General features: G+C 63.0%; 5 protein-coding genes across 19 annotated transcripts in view; 4 read left to right on the top strand and 1 right to left on the bottom strand.

The window, feature by feature from the left end:
* The window catches only part of ARHGAP39 (Rho GTPase activating protein 39), a 109,040-nt gene extending 104,396 nt beyond the window's left edge, over positions 1-4,644 (top strand). For all 6 annotated transcript variants that reach the window (XM_042972655.1, XM_042972658.1, XM_042972654.1 and 3 more), the window contains 5 exons: positions 8-81; positions 1,474-1,673; positions 2,426-2,517; positions 2,848-3,017; positions 3,106-4,644. In XM_042972655.1, the coding sequence (XP_042828589.1) occupies positions 8-81; positions 1,474-1,673; positions 2,426-2,517; positions 2,848-3,017; positions 3,106-3,300 (731 nt within the window). In that variant the 3' untranslated portion in view covers positions 3,301-4,644. The remainder of the gene's footprint in view (positions 1-7; positions 82-1,473; positions 1,674-2,425; positions 2,518-2,847; positions 3,018-3,105) is intronic.
* Positions 4,645-5,440: 796 nt separating this feature from the next.
* Positions 5,441-7,109, top strand: CF2H8orf82 (chromosome F2 C8orf82 homolog). The gene is made up of 3 exons (XM_042973132.1): positions 5,441-5,602; positions 6,258-6,306; positions 6,574-7,109. The coding sequence occupies exons 1-3, from the start codon at positions 5,441-5,443 to the stop codon at positions 7,017-7,019; spliced, it is 657 nt and encodes a 218-aa protein (XP_042829066.1). The 3' UTR covers positions 7,020-7,109.
* On the top strand, positions 7,060-12,171 carry LRRC24 (leucine rich repeat containing 24). 4 transcript variants are annotated; one of them, XM_042973124.1, is made up of 6 exons: positions 7,406-7,468; positions 7,896-8,865; positions 9,439-9,774; positions 9,930-10,208; positions 10,372-10,540; positions 11,220-12,171. In XM_042973124.1, exons 2-6 carry the CDS (start codon positions 8,794-8,796, stop codon positions 12,146-12,148), a joined length of 1,785 nt encoding a protein of 594 aa, XP_042829058.1. In that variant the 5' UTR covers positions 7,406-7,468; positions 7,896-8,793; the 3' UTR covers positions 12,149-12,171. The 4 variants fall into 4 exon arrangements, with proteins under 4 accessions (XP_042829057.1, XP_042829056.1, XP_042829059.1 ...); XM_042973123.1 differs by lacking the exon at positions 7,896-8,865 and having other exon boundaries at positions 7,060-7,468; positions 9,542-9,774; XM_042973122.1 differs by lacking the exon at positions 7,896-8,865 and having other exon boundaries at positions 7,060-7,468; positions 9,524-9,774.
* A 199-nt stretch (positions 12,172-12,370) lies between these two features.
* LRRC14 (leucine rich repeat containing 14) lies at positions 12,371-16,685 on the bottom strand. 7 transcript variants are annotated; one of them, XM_042973129.1, is made up of 5 exons: positions 16,632-16,641; positions 16,193-16,223; positions 14,625-14,978; positions 13,859-14,443; positions 12,378-13,766 (listed from the first exon to the last, which is right to left on the bottom strand). In XM_042973129.1, the coding sequence occupies exons 3-5, from the start codon at positions 14,951-14,953 to the stop codon at positions 13,199-13,201; spliced, it is 1,482 nt and encodes a 493-aa protein (XP_042829063.1). In that variant the 5' UTR covers positions 14,954-14,978; positions 16,193-16,223; positions 16,632-16,641; the 3' UTR covers positions 12,378-13,198. The 7 variants fall into 7 exon arrangements, with proteins under 7 accessions (XP_042829060.1, XP_042829065.1, XP_042829064.1 ...); XM_042973127.1 differs by having other exon boundaries at positions 12,379-13,766; positions 16,087-16,223; positions 16,632-16,663; XM_042973126.1 differs by lacking the exon at positions 16,632-16,641 and having other exon boundaries at positions 12,371-13,766; positions 13,859-14,460; positions 16,193-16,483.
* A 185-nt stretch (positions 16,686-16,870) lies between these two features.
* On the top strand, positions 16,871-23,247 carry RECQL4 (RecQ like helicase 4). The gene is given in 23 exon segments (XM_042973141.1): positions 16,871-16,968; positions 17,033-17,066; positions 17,155-17,255; positions 17,468-17,611; positions 17,856-18,452; positions 18,455-18,628; positions 18,700-18,826; positions 18,956-19,069; positions 19,174-19,305; positions 19,390-19,482; positions 19,560-19,696; positions 20,147-20,230; positions 20,313-20,492; positions 20,571-20,750; positions 20,823-20,969; positions 21,047-21,304; positions 21,407-21,683; positions 21,763-21,892; positions 21,974-22,143; positions 22,223-22,403; positions 22,490-22,637; positions 22,814-22,922; positions 23,011-23,247. Coding segments are annotated over 23 exon segments (3,726 nt in total). The 5' UTR covers positions 16,871-16,884; the 3' UTR covers positions 23,136-23,247.
* Positions 23,248-23,269: the final 22 nt, after the last annotated feature.

Genomic DNA, 23,269 nt, shown 5'->3' with positions numbered 1-23,269 from the left:
CTTCCAGGGGTGGCGATCAGCACATACGCCAAGTACTGCTACCACAAGCTGCAAAAGGCGGCCCTGACGGGGGCCAAAAAGGTACGAGCTCCCCTAGGACAGCCAGGCAGGGGTGGCAGGCTATGCCGGTGACCCCCAGGCAGGGTCCAGAAGGAAGCCTTGGCAAGCCACCCCTCACATCCTACTGAGTGTCCCGCTCACCTTGAGCCCAGCCTGCACATTCGGCTTCGGGGTGGGGCGTGTGACAGTTCACAGCACAGAAAGTGCTCCAGGGAGCCTACCTAGGCAGGCAGCTGGGAAAGGCCTCGGGCAGGGGCTGCACCGCAAGTTGAGGAGCCACTGCAGGCAAAGGGATGTGTAGCTAGGCCAGGGCATCAGGGCGCCGGCCCAAGTGAGGGTGGGACGCATTGCCGCAGCAGCACCAGCTGCCCCAGGCCTGTCGCCGTCATACTGGTGCGGGTGAGGGGCAGAGAAAGGCACAGCACGTGGGCAGGCTAAGAGACCACCCTTCCCAGAAGGGACCCTCCCACCCTGGCAGACTGCCTCTGGACCCAGGGGAGGCCCAGCCTTGGAATGCAGGGCGGGCTCACAAGACGACCATGTGCCCCTTCACTCACACTGGGCCACCCACCTGGCCATGATGGTCCAAGAGCCCAGACCCCCCACTGGTAGCTGTGCGGGTGGTCCCAGTAGTGTGCTCCCCTAGCCACTTCCCTGGCCCCCATTCTGCTGCTGGGGCCTCTTACTGCCTGGCAGAGCTGGACAGCCACACCCCTCCCACAACCTCTCATCTTCCCTGCCCTGAGCCCACATTTTGCGGCACCCGTAGAGGGGCCTCAGTCACACCAAACATCTGGACCTTGTTCCCTGGTCTTAGGATTTGTGGCCATCTTCTCCCTTCTGTCCACTCCCTCCTCCCTTTCAGCCTACCACCCCACCCCTACCCAGGAAGCCCTCAGGCCCTCCTATGCCAGACCTTTCCCCAACTATTGAAGGCAGCTGTCCTGGAGCCTGGCTGTCCCTTCCCCTTCTCCCTTCGAATGCACTTCTGTAGTCCTGCCTCTAGAAGCTGCTGCCTGTACCCACCTCAGGCTTTCCCCGCTCACCTCTACCCCAGGGTGGTCTCACATGGTCCAGGTCAGCCAGCCTGGGCTTCCCACTGCCACAGGCAGCTCTCATTCCAGGAGTCCTTCCCCTCTTCCTCCTGTGTGACCAACAAGGGCCACCTAAAAATTTGGGACAGTGTAGGTGGCCCAGCATGTTGCCCCTCCCCCAGTGACTTGGGGACCAGGGAATTGCGGGTACCGCCAGCTCTGACTGGGCAGATGTCTGGAGTTACCGGGGATGAGAGGACAGGGGAGAAGGGAGGGTGGCCAAGCCAGAGGCAGCCCTGGGAGGGGTACAGGGCACAGGGAAGGCTGGGAGCAGGGCAGTGGGGCCACACCGAGACGGAGAGCTGGGCTATCTTGGCAGGGGCTGAAGAAGCCCAACGTGGAGGAGATCCGGCACGCCAAGAACGCTGTGTTCAGCCCATCCATGTTTGGCAGCGCGCTGCAGGAGGTCATGAGCCTGCAGAAGGAGCGCTACCCTGACCGGCAGCTGCCCTGGGTACAGACACGTCTGTCTGAGGAGGTGCTAGCGCTCAACGGTGACCAGACGGAAGGCATCTTCAGGTGCCCCGCAACCTGGGCCCTGGGTGTGGGAGCCTCGGGTGGCTGCACTGTGTGTCAGGCAGGCAGGAGCCGTCAGACACCAGGACCACTGGGCCTACCTCTGTGCTTCAGCCCTGGGTTTTGGGGTCCAGACCCATGCCCCTGCCTGGGAGTAGCCAGAGAGGCCCTCCACAGGAGGCCGTCATCTGAAGGTGGGGAGGGGCACCCTGGGGCAAATGGGCCACTAGGTAGCCTGGAGAGGCAGGGCAGGGCCCTGTCCTTAGGAAGCAAGTCAGAGAGTCGTCCCCTTGAATGGCAGCACGCCTGACTTTAGGCAGGGGGGTCAGCCAGAGACCTTTCCCGAGCAGAAATGGCCACCAGGGTCCCAGAAGGCACTTGGACAGCAACCACAGGCAGAGCCAAAGACATGAGCCTAGAAAGACACAGCAACAGCAAGCAGACCGCTCGCTCGCCTGTGAATAGGGATGATAGCTCCTGCCCTGCGGGGGGAATGGTACAAGGCCCTCCACCCACGCCCCAAGAGAACAGCTGGGGAAACAGGCTTGTGGGTTTGGTCCTCAGTGGCCTCGGTGATAATGGCATCCGCACGGGGGTGGCTAGCAGAGTGGGGAGGGACAGCAGTCAGCATGCATGGGGTAGGAGCCCCAAGCCACCTCTCTCCCTGGTGGAAAAGAGGCCAGTCTAATGGGGAGGCGCCTGATCGAGGGCAAGACAGATTCCAACTCGGTGAGACTCACCTGTGTATTCCACAGAGTTCCTGGGGACATTGATGAAGTGAACGCCCTGAAGCTACAGGTAGACCAGTGGAAGGTGCCTACAGGCCTGGAGGACCCCCACGTCCCTGGTGAGCCCATTCCCCTAGGAGCTGGAGCAGGTCTGGGCCGTGGGAACAGTGTGGCTCCCGGTCCATTTCCAGCACAGACACCCCCTGCCCATCAGAGTCTCCCCTGGGGCCTCCTTCCTGCAGCCCTCCTTCATTCCCTGCACAATCCCCCAGGCCTCCAGGGCCGGCCTGGGCAGCCTACCTGGGCTAGGTGGACCCTTTCCAGTCTGGTCACGCCACTTGCCTCCCCTCCCCGACACATCCCCTGCCTCGCCCTCGCTCCCGCTACAGGGGTGCCTGTGGAGCAGGCTGGGCTGAGCCCTCCCCCTCCCCCCTGCTCTGTGTCTGTAGCGTCGCTGCTGAAGCTGTGGTATCGGGAGCTGGAAGAGCCCCTGATCCCGCACGAGTTCTACGAGCAGTGCATCGCACATTACGAGAGCCCTGAGGCCGCCGTGGCCGTGGTGCACTCGCTGCCCCGCATCAACCGCCTGGTGCTGTGCTACCTCATCCGCTTCCTTCAGGTATGCGGTGGGGCACTCCCCCCCCCCCCCAACCCTCCCCGAGCACTCAACACGCCAGCCTGGGCCCACCCTCCTCTCCCTTCCGCAGGTGTTCGTGCAGCCAGCCAACGTGGCCATCACCAAGATGGATGTCAGCAACCTGGCCATGGTCATGGCGCCCAACTGCCTGCGCTGCCGGTCGGACGACCCGCGCGTCATCTTCGAGAACACTCGCAAGGAGATGTCATTCCTACGGGTGCTCATCCAGCACCTGGACACCAGCTTCATGGAGGGCGTGCTATAGCACGTGGGTCCCAAGGACCGAGGGTGGGGGGACAGAGCCGACGCTCGGGTGTGCGCCCGGGCAGGGGAGCACGCCGGGAGGGGGGAGGGAACGCCCCAGCCGCGGAGGCAGCATGCCAGGCCCCGCCCATGCCCGCCCCAGCCCTGGAAGCCCCCAGCTCTCCCACCCAGGCCCCGGGCCTGAGGTCGCAGCCAGGGCAGAGGGGTTGGGAAGGGCGTCTCTGTCCGCACACCCCCCTCCCACCCCGCTGCCTCGTGGCCAGTTCTGTGGGCACCGCCCCGCCCACCACCGGCCGGTCAGCCCCGAGAAAGTGCCTTCTGTTTCCTGGAGCCAAGTGACACTGCCCCTCCCGGCCGGCCCGAGAGCACATGCCACCCTCCCCTGGAGCTGGGGCTCCTGCGCTCAGCCTGGCCCTGGCCTGGACCCTGCCCGGCTGCCCCTCTTTCCTCTGCCCCTCCCCGGTTCCCCTCTGTTTCCTTCCTGGCCTGCAGCCTCCTCCTGCCCCCTGCCACCTGTGGCCTCCAACGTGGAGACCGTGGGAATTTGGGGGCCCCAGGGCACTGGGCTGTCCCATCACCAGAGCAGGGCCTGGCAGGCTCTCTCTAGGTAGGGAGGGGCCCCCAAACCAAAGTCCTCTGGGGTCGGGGGCAGGGTTGAGCAGGCATTCTTGGGGCAGGGTGGGGGTGGGGGGCAAGAGTATTTTTTTCTTCGTGTAACTATAAATTCAGAATCTATCCAGCACACCAACCCGCCTGTGTATAGAGATATAGAGGGAAAGATATAAGAACTAAATTTGCTAATGACATAGTTTTAACCCAAATGCTATTTATCTCTGAGCCGTCCTAGCCTGTCCTCTGCAGAGCAAGTTGATCTCACTCCTTCATTTTCTTCGCCACTTTCTTGGCTCCTGACCAAAAACCAAACCCTGCCCCATCCCCATCTGGGACCTGCAGTAGAAGAGAGGGAAGGAACCCCAAGCTGGGGAACCAGGGAGCGCCCAGGAGTGCCCTTCTTCAAGGCCAGAGCTGGGGGTAGGAAGTACCTAGACTCTCAGTTTGTACATTTTCCATTTTGGAATTTTGAGTTCCAATTGTAAAACTTAATTTCTCCCCAGTTTATATATATATACATATATATATATATATATTTTTTAGAGTTGAGTTTTTATTTATTAAAAACAAAAAAGCCCAGCCCTGCCGTGGCCCGGGTGTTCCCTGAGGTAGCGTCCTCAGTCGGGTGGTCTCCGGGCCTGGGGTGGGTGGCCCGGCCACAGACTCTGGCTCTGACGCATGGATTCAAGAGGTGACAACACTTTGTGTGAATAAAATACATATGGACACTTGAGAGCCATGGTCACTTTCTGTCGACTCCTGTTCCTCCAGTCGCAGCAGGGCTGCAGGGGGCTGGTTTGGGGGTTGGGCAGCCCACCACATAAGCCAGCCTGTGGGCTGGCACAGTCACCTGGGTGGACAGACCAGAGGAGAATGCGGGGGGGGGGGGGGGGGGGGGGGGGGGAGAGCGGTGGGCTGCAAGCAAGGCTGGTTCCTGGGAATGAGGGCCAGGGAGGAGGCACCAGGTGGGTGCTGGGCCGCCCTGCGCCTTCTGAGGCCCCCGGGGTATGTATCTTGACCTCTTTATAAAGGCCTGTTTGCGCGGGGAGTGGGCTTTTTGCGACCCTCCCTACCCTCAATCTGCCATAGATGGCTAGGCAGTGTTGATTCCGAAGCTGCTTGAACACGCAGACTCCGCCCCACCAAGCTGACTTTCTGAGCGGTAGGCCGAGAGGCCAGTGCCGGCGGTCGGCCCCCGAGGGCAGAGGGACAGGGACAGAACCTGCACTCCCGCCAGGGCCCCGTTCCCAGTCCGTCTCGCGTGCGCACCCCGCCGGCAGGTGGTCTCTTTCCCCCACCCCCACCCCCACCCCACCCCGGCGGGATGGCAGGACGGGCCGCTCCCGCAGGCCAGAGAATGAACAGCGTAGGGGCTGCCCACGGCCCTGGAATCCCGCGCGACCCGGGAAAGCGAGCTCCGCGACAGCTGCCGGAACCAAAGTGTGAGGCCGCGGAGTCGCGGGGAGGAAGGCTGTTCACGCAGCGCCAGTCCCGCGTGACCCGCGCGCCGCTTCCGGCGCGGGAGGAAGATGTGGAGGGCATGCAGGGCGCTCCGGCCGTGCGCCGTGGTCTTGGCGCGGTCCCCGGGGACCCGGGCCTGCGGCGGGGGCGGGGGCGTCTCCTACACGCAGGGCCAGACCCCAGAGCCCCAGACGCGAGAGTATTTTTATTATGTGGATCATCAGGGCCAGGTGGGCCGGGAGCGTGGCCGGAGCGGGCGCACCGGTTAGAGAGGTGGGGCCAGAGAGGGGGCGCCTGTGAGAGGGGCGGGGCCGGATGGGTGGGCGGGGTCTCTAAAGAATGAGAACTTGACTGCTGAGGTGGGACCGAGAGTTGGACCGCCTGGGGCGCCCGGTCTCAGCCCGAGAGAGGTCGCCCCCCGCCCCGCCCCCCAGCAGCCAACCTGCCACCCGTTGCTGCGTCTCGTGCGCTCTGCATCCCCAGATCCTGCCCGACCCTGTGATCCCCAGCTTCGGGTCGCCCTGCCTGTTTTGCAAGCCCTGGCAGGGGAATCATCCAGCATATCCGGGAGGAAGCAGGTCCGGGAGCCTCCGCGGAGGAGGTGACACATCTGATTAGAAACTTTTGAGGAGGAAGGGAGAGGTACAGGGAGGGCATGGCAGCCCAGGAACCCGCACGGCCCGGAGTGCGGGATAGATGCAGGAATGTTGGCAGGGTTCCCAGGTTTACTTTCCACTCGCCTCCCTGCACACGGCGTGCACAGGAGCGCAAGGAGAGTGGACACTGGCCCCCGCTCAGGCCTGCCCAAGCCTCCCCGCCCTGGGGCCGACTCTGTCGGGCTTCCAGTTGGGACTCATGGGCCACGGCCTGCCCCTCTGTCTGCAGCTTTTCCTGGATGACTCCAAAATGAAGAACTTCATCACCTGCTTCAAAGGTACCGGTGCAACTTCTTCCCCACCTTTCTTCTCCCTTCGGCAAGGCCCTGGCGGGCTCTGCTCCCCAGCCTGCCGACTGGCCCGTCCGAAGCAGAGGACTGGGCATCCTGTGCTCATGAGCCCTGCTGTCTAGAGTGAGGCCAAGGTGGTGTGCCCACATCCGGCGCCAGCCCGTGGCGTTGCCCAGGGCGCGCCGATTGCCTGGGGAAGTAGGGCCCCGGGCAGGGTAGCGTGGCATGGTAAGCAACCGTGTCCTTCTCCTCCAGACCCACAGTTCCTGGTCACCTTCTTCTCCCGCCTGAGACCCAACCACAGCGGTCGCTACGAGGCCTCTTTCCCCTTCCTCTCGCCCTGCGGCAGAGAGCGCAATTTCCTGCGCTGCGAAGACCGGCCGGTGGTCTTCACGCACCTGCTGGCCTCGGGCTCCGGGCCCCCGCGTCTCTCCTATTGCGGCGGCGGTGAGGCCCTGGCCGTGCCCTTCGAGCCGGCGCGTCTGCTGCCTCTGGCCGCCAACGGCCGCCTCTACCACCCCGCGCCAGAGCGAGCGGGCGGCGTGGGTCTGGTGCGCTCCGCCCTAGCCTTCGAGCTTAGCGCCTGCTTCGAGTACCCGCCCGGCGCGCCCGCGCTGCCCTCACACGTGCGCTGGCAAGGCCGCCGCCTCGCCCTCACCATGGACCTGGCCCCGCTGCTGCTCGCCGCCTCGCGGCCCTGAGCCGCAGGCAGGAAGGCTGGCGGCCGCCGGCGCCCCTGGCCCCGCCGAGGTCCCGCCCCCTCTCCCCTCACCGCTGTGGCCCGGGCCGCGCATCGCTGCGCACGCGCCACCGAAAGAGCGCGCCGGCCGAATGCGCGTGCGCGGCAGAGGTGCACCGCGGCCCCGTGGTGCTCGGCGCTGTCCGAGGTGCTGCCGCGGCTTCGAACGCGAGGAGGGGCGGGGTCGCGGGCCCTTCTACTCCCCCCCCCTCCCCATCCCCCAACACCTCGGGCCTGGGGCGTCCTTTGGTTCGGCCCTCGCCTACAGGGGCAGGCCCCGGCGGCGCGGCTGGAGGCGCAGGGGCTCCAGTACGCGTGCGCGAGCGGCGTCCGCCCCTCCCCCGCCCTGCACTGCTCGGTGGGCCTGGGCGCCTCGGGCTCAGCGGGGGAGCCGCGCCGCGGGAGCGTCAGGTGAGGGGGCGCCCGACCCGAGGTCAGTGGGCATGGGGGTGGGATCGGGGGCCTTCTCGGCTATGTCCCCAGCGCGCATCGAGAAGGGGAGGCGACCTGGCGGGGACCACGCCCTGCCCTGAACTGGCCCGGGACAGACCCAGCTGGAGGGGATGCAGGTGACACCATGGGGGATCGAGGCACGCGACTTGGGCTTCGCACTGCTCCCGAGGGGGTCGCAGGGCTTCCTCGCCGCTCCAGTCTCCGCACAGATGGGTGCCCTGGAGACGGTAACAGCCATCGCAGAATCCTGTGTGTGACGCCCCGCCCCCTGCCCAACCGGATTAGAGGGCTGTCCGCTGGGTAAAAGGATTTCTGGGCTGGCCTCCTCTGCTCTTCCCGCCTGGGCCCTCATCCCTGCTCAGGCCGGCCCTTTTATTCCAATCAGCGTCTAGGGGGTGTCCCTGTGAACAGTGCCTTGAATCCTGAGGAGGAAGCCAAGAAGCCCCTCTACTTAAGAGGACTGGCTGCTGGAGCCTGATTGGGCAAGACCTGAACCAGCCCTTATGCTCAGGGAAGTGGATCCCAGGAGCCCAGAGTATGCCTTTAGATTCTTGGGCTTCACGCACATCCTGAGACACCTGGGAACTGACTCTGCCTGGGCCAAAGCTATTCCATTAAAACTTTTGCTGTGCCTACCTCATTTCTAGTGACTTTAAATAATCATATGAGTTACAATTTAGAGCAAGATTCGAACAGACATCAAGGGCACTTGGTCCCTTTCCACATGACTCACTCTTGCTAGCAGAGAGACTTGGAAAACAGGCAGTTATTCGGAGTGGGGACCATTTGAGGAAGGGCTGGAGGCTGCATGACAGCACACCCTCAGCTTTGCTGTCCCTGGCTCCAGACTAGCTGGCTTCTCAGCCCATGTCCCCACCTTTAAAACTGGACTCACTGTGCCTGGAGCTAGACACAGGTCTTCCCATCTTTATAGGATCACCGGTTCATGTGCATAAATCCCCAACACACTATATATTCCTTTACCATCCAGGAGGTCACTGCTCCCAGAGCCCACTTGGGAACTATCCTAGAAACCCAGCTGGTGGCCCAAGGCCCCTCTTTTACAACCCAGCTGTTCCAGGGCCCTTCCTACTCCCCAAAACAGAAGCACTATTCTGGGAGACAGCAGAGAGAACATAGGCCATGGCTCGTGAACTGACTTTCCTATTGTGTATCACAACCCCCAATTGTCTAACAAGTTCCTGAGAATTAACCCTAATTCTGTCTAAGCTGTTCCACCCACCCTCACCCCCACAAGGGCTTGGGCAGGGGCTGGCCAAGCTATGCTTGCATTTTCCTGTGGCTGGTGGCTCCCAGGATCAGTTCTACCCATGTTTCCCATCAACATACATCAGGTGGGTCCCAGGGTCAGGAGACAGAGCATGAGTTCTAGGGATAAAAAAGGACTAGACAATGCTGGGTCAGGGTCAGGTGAAGACAAGGACACTTGTGGTGTGGGGCCTTGGGCTTCGTCTTGGGGGCACAAGACTTCTGCTCTGGGCTCTGCTTTTGGACATCTCCATGTGGACAAGGAGAAATGTCTTCCTAGAGCCTCTTCCTCTTCTAGCCTGCACTTGGGTAACTGGGTCCTGGGCTTCACCACCTACATGTTCCCAAGCCCACACTTTGCACCAGGCTCTTGGAGTCAAGGAGTGGCTAATTGCTAGAAAGTAGGGACACCCACATGCATGAGTGCAAAATCCCTTACAGTGCCAGATGGAAATAGATGGGAAGAGAAGGGGGCTGGGGTGGTGTTGGCTCTCCCCACATGGCCAGTGTGTAAGACTAAGAACTCTGGAAATTCTAAACTGGAACCTGATGCTCCAAATCTTCATGACTGTGTTTTTGGAAAGGAAAAAAGCCAACTTTTTTGTTTGTTTCTTGTTTTTGTTTTTATCGGTTGCTTGAACTGATTTATAACTTTTCAGAAATTAGACACAGGGTGTGGGCCTCCATCCATGTTCTTCGCTGGCTCTCAAGTGTTAGGGGCAGGCCTGCCAACCTGTGTTTCAGGAGGCACATCACATCCAGGGTGGACTGTAAGGAGGCCCGCCAGGAGGTTGCAGCTTCGTGGTCCGCGGCCGGTCCCGCGGGAGATGGCCCCGGGGGCGCCCACATTGCTGCTGCTGTGGCTGCTGTGGTTCCCTGGCTTCCCGCCCCGCGCTGCCGGCTGCCCAGCCGCCTGCCGCTGCTACAGCGCCACGGTGGAGTGCGGCGCCCTGCGGCTTCGCGTCGTCCCGCCCGGAATCCCACCCGGGACGCAGGTGGGCACCGCTTGGGGCCACTGGGCCGCGGGCTAGAGGTGCCCGCGACACGGAGGGAGGGGTGTGTGAATGTCCCTGTGGGTGCTGGAGAGCCCCAGGGGAGGGAGACTCCCTCAGCAGGGTAAACACCCTCCCACCCTCCCTCCGGCCCGCAGACGCTGTTCCTGCAGGACAACAGCATCGCGCGCCTGGAACCGGGCGTACTGGCGCCTCTCGCCGCCCTGCGCCGTCTCTACCTGCACAATAACAGCCTGCGCGCCCTGGAGCCAGGCGTCTTCCGCGCGCAGTCACGCCTGCTAGAGCTAGCGCTCACCGGCAACCGGCTACGCGGCTTGCGAGTTGGCGCTTTCGCGGGCCTGGCCCAGCTGCGTGCACTCTACCTGGCTGGTAACCAGCTAGTGCAGCTGCTGGATTTCACCTTCCTGCACCTACCGGTGAGGGGGGAAGGTGGGCAAGGGCAAGGGTCCTCCGATACCTCCACCTGCCCTGCGGGGCTGGAGCAGTGAAAGGGAGAAAAGTTAACCCAGGTTAGCTCCGGAAGAAGGGGACCTGGCCGCCAGGGCCCCTTCCCCTGATGATGTGCTGTCCTTCCCTCAGCGACTGCAGGAGCTGCACCTGCAGGAAAACAGCATTGAGCTGCTGGAGGACCAGGCCCTGGCTGGGCTTTCCTCACTAGCATTGCTGGACCTCAGCAGGAACCAACTGGGCACCATCAGTCGTGAGGCCCTACAGCCCCTGGCCAGCCTGCAGGTCCTGCGCCTCACAGGTACCTCCTGGGGAAGGTTCTCATGCCAAGGTATCTTCCTCGGCCACAGTGGTGGCAGTGGGAAGCAGGCCCAGGTGTGGAGTGGGCTTTGATGGCAGTGGCTCTGAATCCCAGACCATCCAGGAGCGCTCTGCAGGGTCATACCATCACCTGGACCCATCCGTGGGCGGCTGATAGGAATGGGAGTGCTGGAAGGGGCACAGCTCAGGGACTTGGCCTAAGGACTAAGACAGAAAAGGTAGAAATCCTCTGTTGAGGGATTGGACACTCGGGAGCTATGGGGGTGACAGACAGAAACTGGAAAGACAAAACTAGGGCTGGCATTTCCAGGACACAGCACCTGAGGACGAGGCTGACAGGATTGGTGAGGTCTCAGTGCTGTGGGATGCCTTTGGGGACACCGACTATCCACCCAAGTAATGGGACTTGCTGTAGGGAGAGACTTCAAAGGAGCAGAGGCTTTCTTAGAAATTAGTGAACTGGACCACGCAGCACAGAACTGCAGGGGGAGGGAAGAGCTTGCCCACACTCCAGGGAGCTTGAGGTCAGAGAAGAGGTGGCAGGGGCCCCTCTCCGGGAGGTGGGAAAGGGGTTCCGGTTCTGGCCAGCAGAAGCCCAACTGCACAGGTTGTTCTGGGACCATTCCTGAGCTACCCGTCCGCCACTGCTCTGCCCACAGAGAACCCATGGCGCTGTGACTGTGCCCTGCACTGGCTGGGAGCATGGATCAAGGAAGGGGGCCAGCGGCTGCTCAGCTCCAGGGACAAGAACATCATGTGTGCAGAGCCCCCGCGCCTGGCACTTCAAAGTCTCCTGGACATATCTGGCAGTAGCCTCATCTGCATCCCGCCCTCTGTACACGTGGAGCCGCTGGAGGTGACGGCCAACCTGGGTGAGGACCTGCGCGTTGCCTGCCAGGCTTCCGGCTACCCGCAGCCCCTGGTGACCTGGAGAAAGGTGGCCCAGCCTCGTGAAGGGCAGCCACGGGCCCAGATCCAGCCAGAAGGCGGGGCACCGCGCCCCGGCGGGCCCGGCGCCTCTGACACGGGCAGCGGCATGCTCTTCCTCACCAACATCACCCTGGCCCACGCTGGAAAGTACGAGTGCGAGGCCTCCAACGCCGGCGGCGCCGCCCGCGTGCCCTTCCAGCTCCTGGTCAACCTGTCCCAGCAGCAGCAGCTGCAGCTGGCGCCCCCGCCGCCTCCGGCCGCCGGCCCCGTCAGCCACGAGCCCCTGCAAGAGGCCGGCAGCATGGCCTTCCGCGCCCTGGGCCTGGCCACCCAGACGGCCATCGCGGGCGCCATCGCGCTCCTTACGCTCACGGCGCTGCTGCTGGCGACCATGATCTGCCGCCGGCGGCGCAAGAGAAAAAAGGCGCCGGGACTGCCGGGGGAGGGCGCGCTGTTCGTCAACGACTATTCGGACGGGCCCTGCACCTTCGCGCAGCTCGAGGAGCTCCGCGACGAGCGAGGCCACGAGATGTTCGTCATCGACCGTTCCAAGCCACTCTTCGCCGAGGGCCCGACGGAGGCTGCCGATGGCGCAGCAACCGGGCCGGCGCAGGGCCTCCCGCTGCAGCCACCGGCAGCCTACGAGATCCACTGCTGAAGAGTGCGGCCCAGAGGGGCGGGCGGGCGGGCGGGCGCTCGCTGATGACGTAGTCTCCGCGGATTGGCAGGCCCGCGGGCTCGCCCCGCGCATGCTCCAGCGCAGTCAGTAAAGGGTAAAAGCTGCGCAGTGTGCGGCGAGCCATGTGTGGGATCTGGGGGCCCGAGGGCGGGGCGCAGGCACCTGCGGACCCCAAGCTCTGCGGACAGAAGCCCTAAGGCGTCAAGGGACGGTGGCCGAGGAGGCTCCCCACGGCCCTACCGAAGCCCTCCAGAAAAGATCCCTCCGGCATCACCCTAATCGCTAGCTCTGCAGGTCCGGCCACTGGCCCGCCAGCCTGCTGGAGGACCTGGGGCCTCCCCAAGGTGGGAGAGGCGAAGGGCTGTGGAGGTGCCCAGGAAAGGGGGAGGGGGACAGCAGACCGGAAGACAGCTGTTACCCAGTGGCTACGCTGGAGGGGACAGCAGAGCCAGTGACATGTCATTCTGACCAGTTAGGACAGAAAAAAACACCACAAATTTAAGTTCCAAACACACTGCACATTTGTACCTTAATGACACCCGCTGGCTCCAAAGCCCAGCCAGGTTGTCTCCCGGGTGCCAGGGCAGAGAGAACCATGAAAGGCTCCAGTGCGTGGGGACCCAACCCACCCTGAAGCAGGTCCCTGTTCCAGCTTCAACCCCAGAGCAGTCTGTTCTTGGGAAGGGCCCAGACAGAACACCCTCTCAGCTCACAGCTGGGACCCCAGAAACATTCCAAAGAGAGGACCAGGACACCAGAGGGCAGCCAAGTGCACCCAAGCCAAGCCTGGCCTTAACAGGCCTGGAATCCAGCCCTTAAGCCCACAGTCAGCCAGTCAGGGGAACAGGTACAGGGCAAAACCTCGCAAGGTGCTCCACCAAGCATCGGAAGGCTGTGAGAGCCCAAGAGCAAGGAAACCAGAGACCAGTGACTCCGTGTCAGGCCTCCTACAGGGTCCCAGCAAAGGCTCTGTCTACCTAAGGCAGGGAGGGGTCTCCAGCAGCCCTGAACACCAGGACAGCCTGGAGGTCATAGGCTGAAGTAGTCTGCGGCCAGGCGCCCATAAATGTCAGTGGTCCAGAGCACATGAGCACGACCTGAGGCCAGTAGCAGCTGGTGCAACTCCGCCTCCACACGAGCAAACTTCTCCTCATTGATGGAAGCTTCCAGCAGGACAGAGGCAGGCGGTGGCCAGGGCAAACCCTCATAGCAGTCCACAGGGAAGGGGTGCACCACCGTGCGTAGCTCAGCCTGCACTACTGAATCCCGTAGGAGCTCCTTGAGGCCCGCCATGGACAGTGGGTTGCCATAGAGACCGAGGTAGCGGAGGCTGGTACAGCGCGTCAACACAGGGAGCGTGGCCAGCAGCTGGGTATCAGCAAGCTGGCACTCAGTCAGCTCAAGGTGTAGCAGTGTGGCTGCTGCTGCCTGCAGCAGACCCTGGAAAGGCTCCAGCTGGCTGCCGGACAGGTCGTTGCCACTAAGGTCCAACTTCTTGAGGTGGACAGCATGGGGGCTCCGTGCCAGGAAGCGCAGATCCTCGGGCAGCAGGGCACAGAAGGCCAGCTCCAGGCTCTCCAAGGGACTCTGCAGGGTGCTATAACAGGGGACACAGGTCACAACCAAGTAGGACCAGGGCAGGGTCTCGGAAGAGGGGAAAAGGACAGGGCAATAGCGGGGCTTGCTCACCTGAGCAGCTGGTCCAGCCGCCCCGAGAGAAGAGAGGAGCCCATGCTGAGCTCCCGCAGACAAGTGAAGCGGCCCATCTGGGCCAGGAAGTAGCGAAAGTTGTCCTCGCCATCCACAGAGGGCTGCCTCGAGTCCCCGTGCACATAGTGCAGCCGTAGGCTGGCCAGGTGCTGGAATCGGGCCACATGTGGGATGATAACAGACAGGCCACGCAGGCCCAAGTTGTTAAAGCGCAGGTCCACACGGCGCAGGCAGCCCGCATCCAGCAGCTGCAGCAAAGCCACAGTGTTGCGCATGGGCAGGTCCTCAGCCCGCAGGTCCCGGCAGCAGAGCCGCAGGGGACTGCCCACACTGCTCCGGAGTGCCTCCCGCAGGAACGAGTAAGAGGCCCGGTTCACCCGCAGGTCCACACGAACCTCCACAGGAATGGGGGCTGGCCCAGGATCCGCAGTCCCGCCCTGCTGCTGTGCTATGCAGGTGCGGGCCACAGCTGCTGTGCAGTCCCACATGCTCATGGTGCCAGGGTCCTGCTCCACGCCGTCATCCAGTAGGCCCGTCATGTCCAGCACCCGCAGGGCATGCTTCCTGGGAGCACGGGTAGGCTGAAGCAGGAGACAGAGAAGCAGAACCCACACCCACTCCCAGCCACCTTGGGACAGAAGCCACATGCCTGTTTCCGCACTGAGCTCTTGCACTCGCCTGGAACCTCAGGGGGGAACCCTCTCTGTACCCCCCGTGCCTGAGAGCCCCTCAGGTGCACCCATACCTGCAGAGAGGCTGTGTGCCAGCCTCGGTCTCTGGGGTGTGGAGCCGGGCTGTCAGCCCCAGGATCACAGCCTGCATGCTCTCTGTGCTGGGGCGCTCTTGCAGCAAGGCCCGGCTGCAGTGAGCACATTCCTGCAGCAGCTGCTGGAAGCTGAGCAGCGGGAAGGGCCATGTGTGCACCAGCTCGCGAAGCACAACAGTCTTCTTGTCCATGAAGGCCACCTTGAACAGCAGGGGGAAGAGCTCTCGAGGCAGCAGGGGTAGGGCCTGGCAGGCAGCTGGCTGACACTGGAGCACCTGCCGCGTGCTCAGGAACACAAGCGTGTGCATGGCGCCGGGCCAGGCAGGAAGCCACCTGCAGGGAAGGGCCCTTCAGCGGGGAGGACAGACCCCAGGCCACCACCCGGCCATAGCCTCCTCCATCGCTGGTGGTGGGAAAACCCAGCGTGGTGCTTAGCACAGAGTTGGCACTCAATGGAGGACCGTGGCACCAAAAAGCAAGTGCTAGGTGCCTAACAATGGGTTGAACTGAATGAAACTAGGAACGGGGCCGCCCCCCCAGTTCCCTACTTCCAGAAGCATGGTGCCTCTTTAGGAAAACTTAGCCATCGAACAGTACGTAAATAGCACAACAGCAAGAATGACCACTTGCCTGGGTGTGCTTTTGATGACGGTTGCTCTGCAGGACCCCCGCCCCCCCCAACATCTGTACTTCAGGCCTCACAAAGCTGCTTATCAGAGATCCTCTTTTCTTCAAAACCAGAATAAAGCTCACAAAGCACACAAACACTAGAGGGGCTAAGATACTCCCAAGGGGCGGGAACCTGCCCCACCCTCCTCCAGCTCTTGCAGGTGGTCCTTGGACAGGAACTGGAAGCACTGACGCAACTTAATAAATACCAGCATAGGTAAAAAGCACTGGTACCCAGGGAACATTGTGTCCAGACAGCCTGAGTAACCCAAGCCTTCAGCATGACCCTCAGTCCTAACTACTATGGTCCAGTAGTACTGCCAAGCACGGAGATCTTTGCAGACTTACAGAAAAACAAACAGCAAACCTCATCCACCAAAGTCTTTGTCGCCTGTCTAAACATCTCCCTTTTCCCTAAAAAACCACAGTGACTCTCACACCTATAGGATTCATAAGACCCCAGGCCAGGAATTGTTCAGATGGGTAGAGGCAGCAGCAGAAAGCGCATCCAAGTTAACGAGGGGCATATAAAAAAGGCCTGGGACCCCGGGGGGTACCTGGATATCAGCTCTGTTACTGGCTTCAGCAGCAATAACAGCCAGTGGACTCTCAGCGGGCCAAACATCTCATCCTCAAAACTGCTTCCCAGTCATCCCCCCAGTAACAGATTAGAAAACTAAGCCCTAAATCTTGCCCGGCCAAGGTCACAGCCTGGCCGATGAGCTCAGGGAAGAGGGAGCAGTCGGGCCCCAGAGTCCCTGTTCTTCCGGACCTCATACACAACGAAAGTCCTTAGGGCACTGGTTCTTGAGAAGCCCCGAACGTCAACCCTCGGCCTTGCTCTGCCTGTAGACAATTCTCGCGAGGACGACTCATACCTCGCTGTGACAGGACAGACCAACCGAGCACCTGTCACGAGAGGAAACGAAAGCAGCCAGTGTGGTCACCATGGGAGGAGCCTCTTGTGTGGTGGCCGCCGCCCCCTCCCGCCGGCCCGCGGCTCCCGGCGTTTGCTCCAAGACGCCCCCCGCCCGGCTCCTCCCGGGCTCGAGCCGAGGGACACCATCAATGCGACGCCCTCCTCCTCCCGGACGGGATATGCCCCTCGAAGCCGGTGCGTCGCCCCCCGGGGCCCGAGGTCGCTCTGCCCGACGCAGGGCTCCAGATCCTTCCCCACCCCGCGAACGAACCGCCCGACTCCCGCTCCCGCCTCCCGGGCGGCGCCCGCCCCGAGCACCCGCGCCTGCTTCGTGCAGCCAGGGAGGGCCGGGGGCGCACGCCGCCCCGCTCCATCCCCAGCCGGCCGCCCGCGCTCACCGGCCCCACAGCCGCTACGACCGCCACCGGCCCCGCCTCACGGTCCGCCGCGCCCCGCCCAGCGCCTCCGCGCACCGCGATGACGTAGCCACCACCCATTGGTCTTCCCATGAGGGTCCCACTGATTGGCTGTCCCGGAGGAGGTTGCCCAGACGCCCCGCCTCCGACGCTGCGGGACGCCCCCATTGGCTGGCGGCCGGCGTCTCCCTCGCGGCGGGAGATTTGCGGAGCCCGCGGCCGCGGGGCGAACGCCATGGAGCGACTGCGGGACGTGCGGGAGCGGCTGCAGGCTTGGGAGAGCGCGTTCCGGCGGCGGCGCGGGAGGCGGCCGGGCCAGGTGCGGGCTGTCCGGGGACGGGGGGTTGAGGGTGCGGCCTCCGGCTGACGCGCTCCCTTCACAGGAGGACGTGGCGGCGGCGCCTGAGGATACCCGGGGTGAGCCCGCCGACGCGGGGCGGAAGGAGGGGCGCAGGGTGGGTGGGGCGACCGGCGGCCCCCCAGTAACCCTTCACCCCATCCCCAGCGCTCTACCGGGAGTACCGCGCCCTGAAGGAGGCCCTGAAGGAGGCAGAAGGGGTCGGACCCCGCGGCCCCAAGCAATCGCTTCCCGTGCAGGCAGAGGAGGTACCCAGGCCTTGACGCCCCAGCCTCCCGGCCAGTCTCCTGCGTGGCAGAGCCCAGAGGAGCCGTGAACGAGCCTGTGTGGGGCACAGAACATTGGGGGAGGACTGGACATGGTGGAGGAGGGCCTGGGGGCTGGGGAAGGGAGCTGGGGACAACTCTGCCCCTCGCACCAGCCTTTCTCCGGCTCGGACTCCCACCGCCTCTTCTTGCAGGTGCCAGAACCCAGCTGCTGGGGGCCCCACTTGAATCGGGCTGCGACCCACAGTCCACATCCTCCTCTTTCTGGGCCAAGCCGGCCAGGGTCTGTGCCGGACTACGGAGAGAGGCTTAAGGCCAACCTCAAGGGCACCCTGCAGGTGAGAGCTAAGAGCCAGGCAGTCAGTGCATCCAACCTGTACCCAGAGCTGCTCTCCACTTAGTGACCGGACCCCCAGATACCCTTTTCTGCTAACCCTTCCACGCACATGTGCCTGTGCAAACGTGCACACGTACGCTCTTGCAGCGCTAATCAGGCGGAAACTTCTGGGGGGAGTTCAGGTCGGCGGCAGCCTGGAGACCTGAGTTCCTGCTTGTTGGTCTGTTCCCCCGCACCCCCACCAGGCTGGGCCAGCCCTGAGCCGCATACCCCGGACTCCACGAAGACCCTCGTCCGAGATGCCCACCCCAAGGCCACCAGGTGCAGGGGCTGCCCTCATCTCTCCAGAAGAAGTCAGTGAGGTGCCCTTGCAGCCTGCTGGGCCCCAGCTGAGGCTGGGCTGCCTCCAGCAGCTACAGGCATCCTTGAGCCTGCGACTGGGCTCCCTAGACCCTGGCTGGCTGGAGCGGTGTCACAATGGGGCCCCAGATTTTCTGGGGGCTTCCAAGGCCTGCCAGCCTAACTTGGGTGTAGAGCAGTCACAGTCTCTGACTTCATGTGTCCCACCTGTCCCTGGTCCCAGCACTAGCCCTGAGGCTCAAGCCCTACAGACAGCTGGAGTCAGTGCAGGGAGCCCCCAACCTGGCGACAGTCAAGGCAAGAGGTGGACACGGAACAGGGAGCCAGAGGGGAGCCCTGCACAGGCCCAGCAAGACAGTGGCCAAATAGGACCCCTGCCTGAGGAAGCTGGGACTGCAGAACACGCAGAAGACCCTTCGGGAAAACCCCTGTGGGCACAGCGCCCCAGTGGCGCCACAGCCTCCAGGTACCACAGCTTCAGCCTCCCAGTAGGGTCACCTTAAGTCGAGCCAGGTTGGGGCAGGCTTGGGGCATGGCCCACTTGTACATCCCTTCTAGAGTAGCTGTGCGGAACGGAGGTAATTACGTGCGGCTCAACATGAAGCAGAAACGCTACGTGCGGGGCCCGGCTCTCCGTGGAAGGCTCCTCCGCAAGCAGGTGAGGTGCTGGCAGGCACTCCCTTCACCCCTACTGCCTCTTGCCACGTGACCCTCTCTTATGGCCCCCAGATGTGGAAGCAGAAGTGGCAGAAGAAAGGGGAGCATTTTGTAGGTGGTCGGCCCAGAGCCACACTCAAGAATTCTTGCTTCCGGTGTGGGCAGCTAGGCCACTGGTCATCCCAGTGCCCCCAACCAGGTGAGACCTCTGCTCTGGTGGTGGGCCGGGCTGAGGTTTTTGGAGAGGACTTGTACTCTTGCAGGGGGGGGGGGGGGAGCACCTGTAGCTCAAGTGAAAGATTCTATCTGCTTCTTCTACCTAACCTAGAGCATACCCAAGCCCCCCAGAAGAAAGGTGGTGAGAATGAAGACGACACACAGACCCTGCTCACTTTGGAGGAAGTAGTCCAGAGGACGGGCAGTGCCAGCTGCCGACTCCCTGGTGAATGAAGGGGTGGAGGGCAGGTTGTAGCTAGGTATGTTTTTGCTAGAATGACCCCAGCCCAGCCTGGAGTTCCCACACCACCCTTTTCCATCTGTTTCTAGTGAGTGAGAAAGATCCAGAGCCTGTTGGGCCTGAGCTGTTGGTCACCGTGGAACAGCCTGTGCCCCGGGTGCCCTGCCTGCCCCCTACCGTGCCACCACTTTACCCACCAGGGCCCTCTGGGCAAGTGGCAGGTGAGCAGATGCTTTTCAGCCGAGAGCCTTTACTGGGGGATGGGGGCAACTTGAGGCCATGCTGACCAACACCTGTGTCCACAGAGACGCCAGCTGAGGTATTCCAGGCCCTGGAGCAGCTAGGGCACCGTGCCTTCCGCCCCGGACAGGAGCATGCGGTCATGCGGATCCTCTCTGGTGAGCTTGGCTGTTGGGGGATGGGACAGGGCCAAGGCCTGGCCACAGGATAGCACACTGACCCTTGTTCCCACCAGGCATATCCACACTGCTGGTGTTGCCCACCGGTGCTGGCAAGTCCTTGTGCTACCAGCTCCCTGCGCTGCTTTATGCCCGGCGGAGCCCCTGCCTCACACTGGTCATCTCTCCCCTCCTGTCTCTCATGGACGACCAGGTGCGCAGACGGGACCCCTCCAGCACATGCAGAAGGCAGGAACCAGTGCCCACGGCTCTTCCGACCCTTTGGGGCTGCTGTCAGTTACTTGGCCGGAGCTGTAGAGAGCTCAGCCGTTCTCAACCTGCCAGCTCTGTCCATGGTCCCCGGCCTGGCAATGGTCCAAGGGCAGCAGGGACACAGCTGGCCAGACCTGAGTCCACCCCCAAGAGGAGCAGCTCTAGGGAGGGAGGACGTCCCCAGTGGGGCCTGTCTGCTCTTGGCACTCCTGAACCGAGGCTCACAGGGGGCTCTGAATCCTTAGTCACAGGATCTACGAGCTGGGATTTTTCTCCCTAGGGAGCCCAGGTTGAAGATGGCAACAGCTGTCAGGCCAAGCACCATTGAGCGCTGTTTGAGGAAGAGCAGGGGAAGGGTGGCTTGCAACTGGTTGTCCTTTTGTACCCACAGGTGTCTGGCCTGCCCCCATGCCTGAAGGCAGCCTGCATCCATTCAGGCATGACCAGGAAGGAGCGGGACTCTGCCCTGAAGAAGGTGAGGGAGGGGCCTTACACAGCAAGATGGGTAGGGACAGAAGGCAGGCCCTCGATGACGCTCCTGACCTTGCCGTCCTCAGGTTCAGGCGGCCCAGGTGCACGTTCTGATGCTGTCACCCGAGGCACTGGTTGGGGCTGCGGCAGGGACCCCTGGCTCCCTCCCTCAGCTGCCTCCCGTTGCCTTTGCCTGTGTCGACGAGGCCCACTGCCTGTCCCAGTGGTCCCACAACTTCCGGCCCTGCTACCTGCGTGTCTGCAAGGTGAGTCTTCTTTGGGGTACAAGCGAAGGGGCAAGGGAGGGTGGGTGGGGCACCTTCACTGGCTCCTCTCCCACACAGGTGCTGCGGGAACACATGGGTGTCCGCTGCTTTCTGGGTCTTACAGCCACGGCTACGCACAGCACCTCAAGAGACATGGCTCAGCGTCTAGGCGTGGCTGAGGAGCATGTCCTCAGAGGGCCAGTCACCATCCCCACCAACCTGTACCTCTCTGTGTCCACGGACAGGAACCCAGACCAGGTGAGTGGACACACCGGGGCCTGGCAGAGGCACTGCCTCTGACAGCCCGTGCTGACCGCTGTCGCCCACCAGGCTTTGGTGACACTGCTGCAGAGTGATCGTTTTCGCGACCTGAACTCTGTCATCGTCTACTGCAACAGACGCGAAGACACGGAGCGCATTGCTGCGCTGCTCCGCACCTGCCTGCGTGAGGCCTGGGACCTGGGGCCTAGAGGGGAGGTCAGCAGGGCTGTGCCCCACGGACCTGCCCCGGGAACACGTTCTACCCAACTGTCTGTGTCTTCTCTGCAGGCCAGGCCCCGGAAGCTGTGGCCGAAGCCTACCACGCCGGCATGTGTGCCCGGGAGCGGCGGCGGGTGCAGCAGGCCTTCATGGAGGGCCGGCTGCGGGTGGTGGTGGCCACAGTGGCCTTCGGGATGGGGCTGGACCGGCCAGACGTGCGGGCCGTGCTGCACCTGGGGCTGCCCCCCAGCTTTGAGAGCTACGTGCAGGCTGTGGGCCGGGCTGGACGGGACGGCCAGCCCGCACACTGCCACCTCTTTCTACAGCCCCAGGTTCTTACTTGCCCCACTTGAGCTCCCCCCACCCCACCCCACCCCACCCCACCCCACCCCACCCCACCCCACCGCCCCACGTTTACAGCTATTCTTTCACAGGGTCAAGACCTGCAGGAGTTGCGTAGACACGTGCATGCCGAGGCCTCCGACTTCCTTGCCGTGAAGAAGTTGGTACAGTGCTCGTTCCCACCCTGCACCTGCACCCATGCCCAACAGCCCCCAGAGCAGGAGGGAGCCAAGAGCCAAGACAGGCCTGTGACCGTGTCCCCGAGCGAGGCCGAGCAAGCCAGCAACAAAGGCCTAGCCCAGTGCCTGGGTCATGAGCGGGCACTCCCAGTGCAGCCGCTGGTGCAGGCCCTGGACATGCCTGAGGAGGGTGAGGAACTGGGGGCAGGAGTGGGTACCTCCCCACATCCCCACGTCCCTGTGTCCCCTAAGCCCTGCTCTGCCTCCAGCCATTGAGACCCTGCTGTGCTACCTGGAGCTACACCCACAGCGCTGGCTGGAGCTGCTGGCACCCACCTATGCCTACTGCCACCTGCGCTGCCCTGGGGGCCTCCCCCAGCTCCAGGCCCTGGCCCGCAGGTGAGCACACATCCCACCCCAGGCTGGGGCCAGGGACACAGGACCAGGGCTGCTAATCACATATCCCTTTCCCTGGGACAGGTGTCCTCCACTGGCGGTCTGGTTAGCCCAGCAGCCACAGGAAAACATAGGTGAAGGAAGCTATTCCGTAGAGTTTGACGTGGTTAAGTTGGCCGACTCGATGGGCTGGAAGCTCGCCCCTGCAAAGCAGGCTCTCCGTCAACTGCAGTGGCACCCAGAGCCCAGGACAGGTGAGCCTTGCCCCCAACCCTGCTTGGACCCAGCCCTGCTTGCCGCCCTCCTGCCTGTGTCTCACAAGCTCTCTGGCAGGTGCACATCGGGACACAGGGGTGCTGGTGGAGTTCCGGGAGCTCGCCTTCTGTCTGCACAGCCCCGGAGACCTGACAGCCCACGAGAAGGACCAGATCTGTGACTTCCTATATGAACGTGTACAAACCCGTGAGCAGGAGGCCCTGGCACGCCTGCGACGCACCTTCCAGGCCTTTCACAGGTGCTCTCAGGAGAGGTGGGCGGGGCCTGAGGCCACCCCCACTTCCCCCTCTGGTGAACCTCGCTGACAGATTCCTCTCACCCCAGTGTAGCCTTCCCCAGCTGCGGGCCCTGCTTGGAGCAGCCTGATGAGGAGCACAGTGCCAGGCTCAAGGCTCTGCTCAGCGGCTACTTCGAGGAAGAGGGGCCAGGAGGCATGGAGGACGAGCAGGGCCCAGAGCCAGGACAGGCCAGGGTGAGTGCCAGCCCCTCCCGGGGGGTTGAAGAGAGGACACAGGCCTGCAGTGAGGTCAGGCAGCAAAGTGCGTGCACACGCTTACACACTCTGTCTCCTGCCTTGCACCACGGTGGGCTGTGCGGAACTTGGTGCTGTGGAAGCGTGGGCTGGCCTTACGTGCCTGCCACCCACAGATCCAGGACTGGGAGGACCAGATACGCCAGGACATCCGCCATCTCCTGTCCTCGTGGCCAGACCAGCAGTTCTCGGGCAGGGCTGTGGCCCGTATCTTCCATGGCATCGGTGAGGGCCTGGGAGGCTGGGTTCGGACATGGGCAGGGGCCAGGTCTGGCCCAGAGTCCTCAGGGCCGTGTCTCCCACTCCACCACAGGAAGCCCCTGCTATCCAGCCCAGGTGTACGGGCGGGACCGGCGTTTCTGGAGAAAACACCTGCATCTGAGCTTCCGTGCCCTGATGCGTTTAGCTACAGAGGAGATCCTGCTGTGGGGCCACTGACCACCCTGCCGCAGGCCAGCCCTGCTCCCCCATGTCACACACAGGGGGCTGTGTGGCCACCGTGCGGAGGGAGCCAGGTGTGGCAGTTTATCAGGGAAAAGAGAAGGGACATTTGTGGCCAAGACAGTGACTGA

The sequence above is a fragment of the Panthera tigris genome, chromosome F2 (genome assembly GCF_018350195.1).
Source record: "Panthera tigris isolate Pti1 chromosome F2, P.tigris_Pti1_mat1.1, whole genome shotgun sequence".
Classification (NCBI taxonomy): Eukaryota; Metazoa; Chordata; class Mammalia; order Carnivora; family Felidae; genus Panthera; species Panthera tigris.
Note: the sequence above shows the minus strand (reverse complement) of the source record. Positions and strands in the feature narration are given on the sequence as shown.

Excerpts from the sequence above, each read along its gene's own strand:
- LRRC24 (XM_042973122.1), top strand. The coding sequence starts at position 7,150 with ATGCGCGTGCGCGGCAGAGGTGCACCGCGGCCCCGTGGTGCTCGGCGC. Across the intron at positions 9,775-9,929 it reads GAATCCCACCCGGGACGCAG|ACGCTGTTCCTGCAGGACAA; the intron begins GTGGGCACCGCT and ends TCCGGCCCGCAG. Across the intron at positions 10,541-11,219 it reads GCAGGTCCTGCGCCTCACAG|AGAACCCATGGCGCTGTGAC; the intron begins GTACCTCCTGGG and ends CTCTGCCCACAG.
- LRRC14 (XM_042973126.1), bottom strand. The coding sequence starts at position 16,264 with ATGGTGACCACACTGGCTGCTTTCGTTTCCTCTCGTGACAGGTGCTCG. Across the intron at positions 14,979-16,192 it reads GTCTGTCCTGTCACAGCGAG|GTGGCTTCCTGCCTGGCCCG; the intron begins GTATGAGTCGTC and ends CCTTCCCTGCAG. Across the intron at positions 13,767-13,858 it reads CGGCTGGACCAGCTGCTCAG|CACCCTGCAGAGTCCCTTGG; the intron begins GTGAGCAAGCCC and ends CCCCTGTTATAG.
- CF2H8orf82 (XM_042973132.1), top strand. The coding sequence starts at position 5,441 with ATGTGGAGGGCATGCAGGGCGCTCCGGCCGTGCGCCGTGGTCTTGGCG. Across the intron at positions 5,603-6,257 it reads ATGTGGATCATCAGGGCCAG|CTTTTCCTGGATGACTCCAA; the intron begins GTGGGCCGGGAG and ends CTCTGTCTGCAG. Across the intron at positions 6,307-6,573 it reads CTTCATCACCTGCTTCAAAG|ACCCACAGTTCCTGGTCACC; the intron begins GTACCGGTGCAA and ends CTTCTCCTCCAG.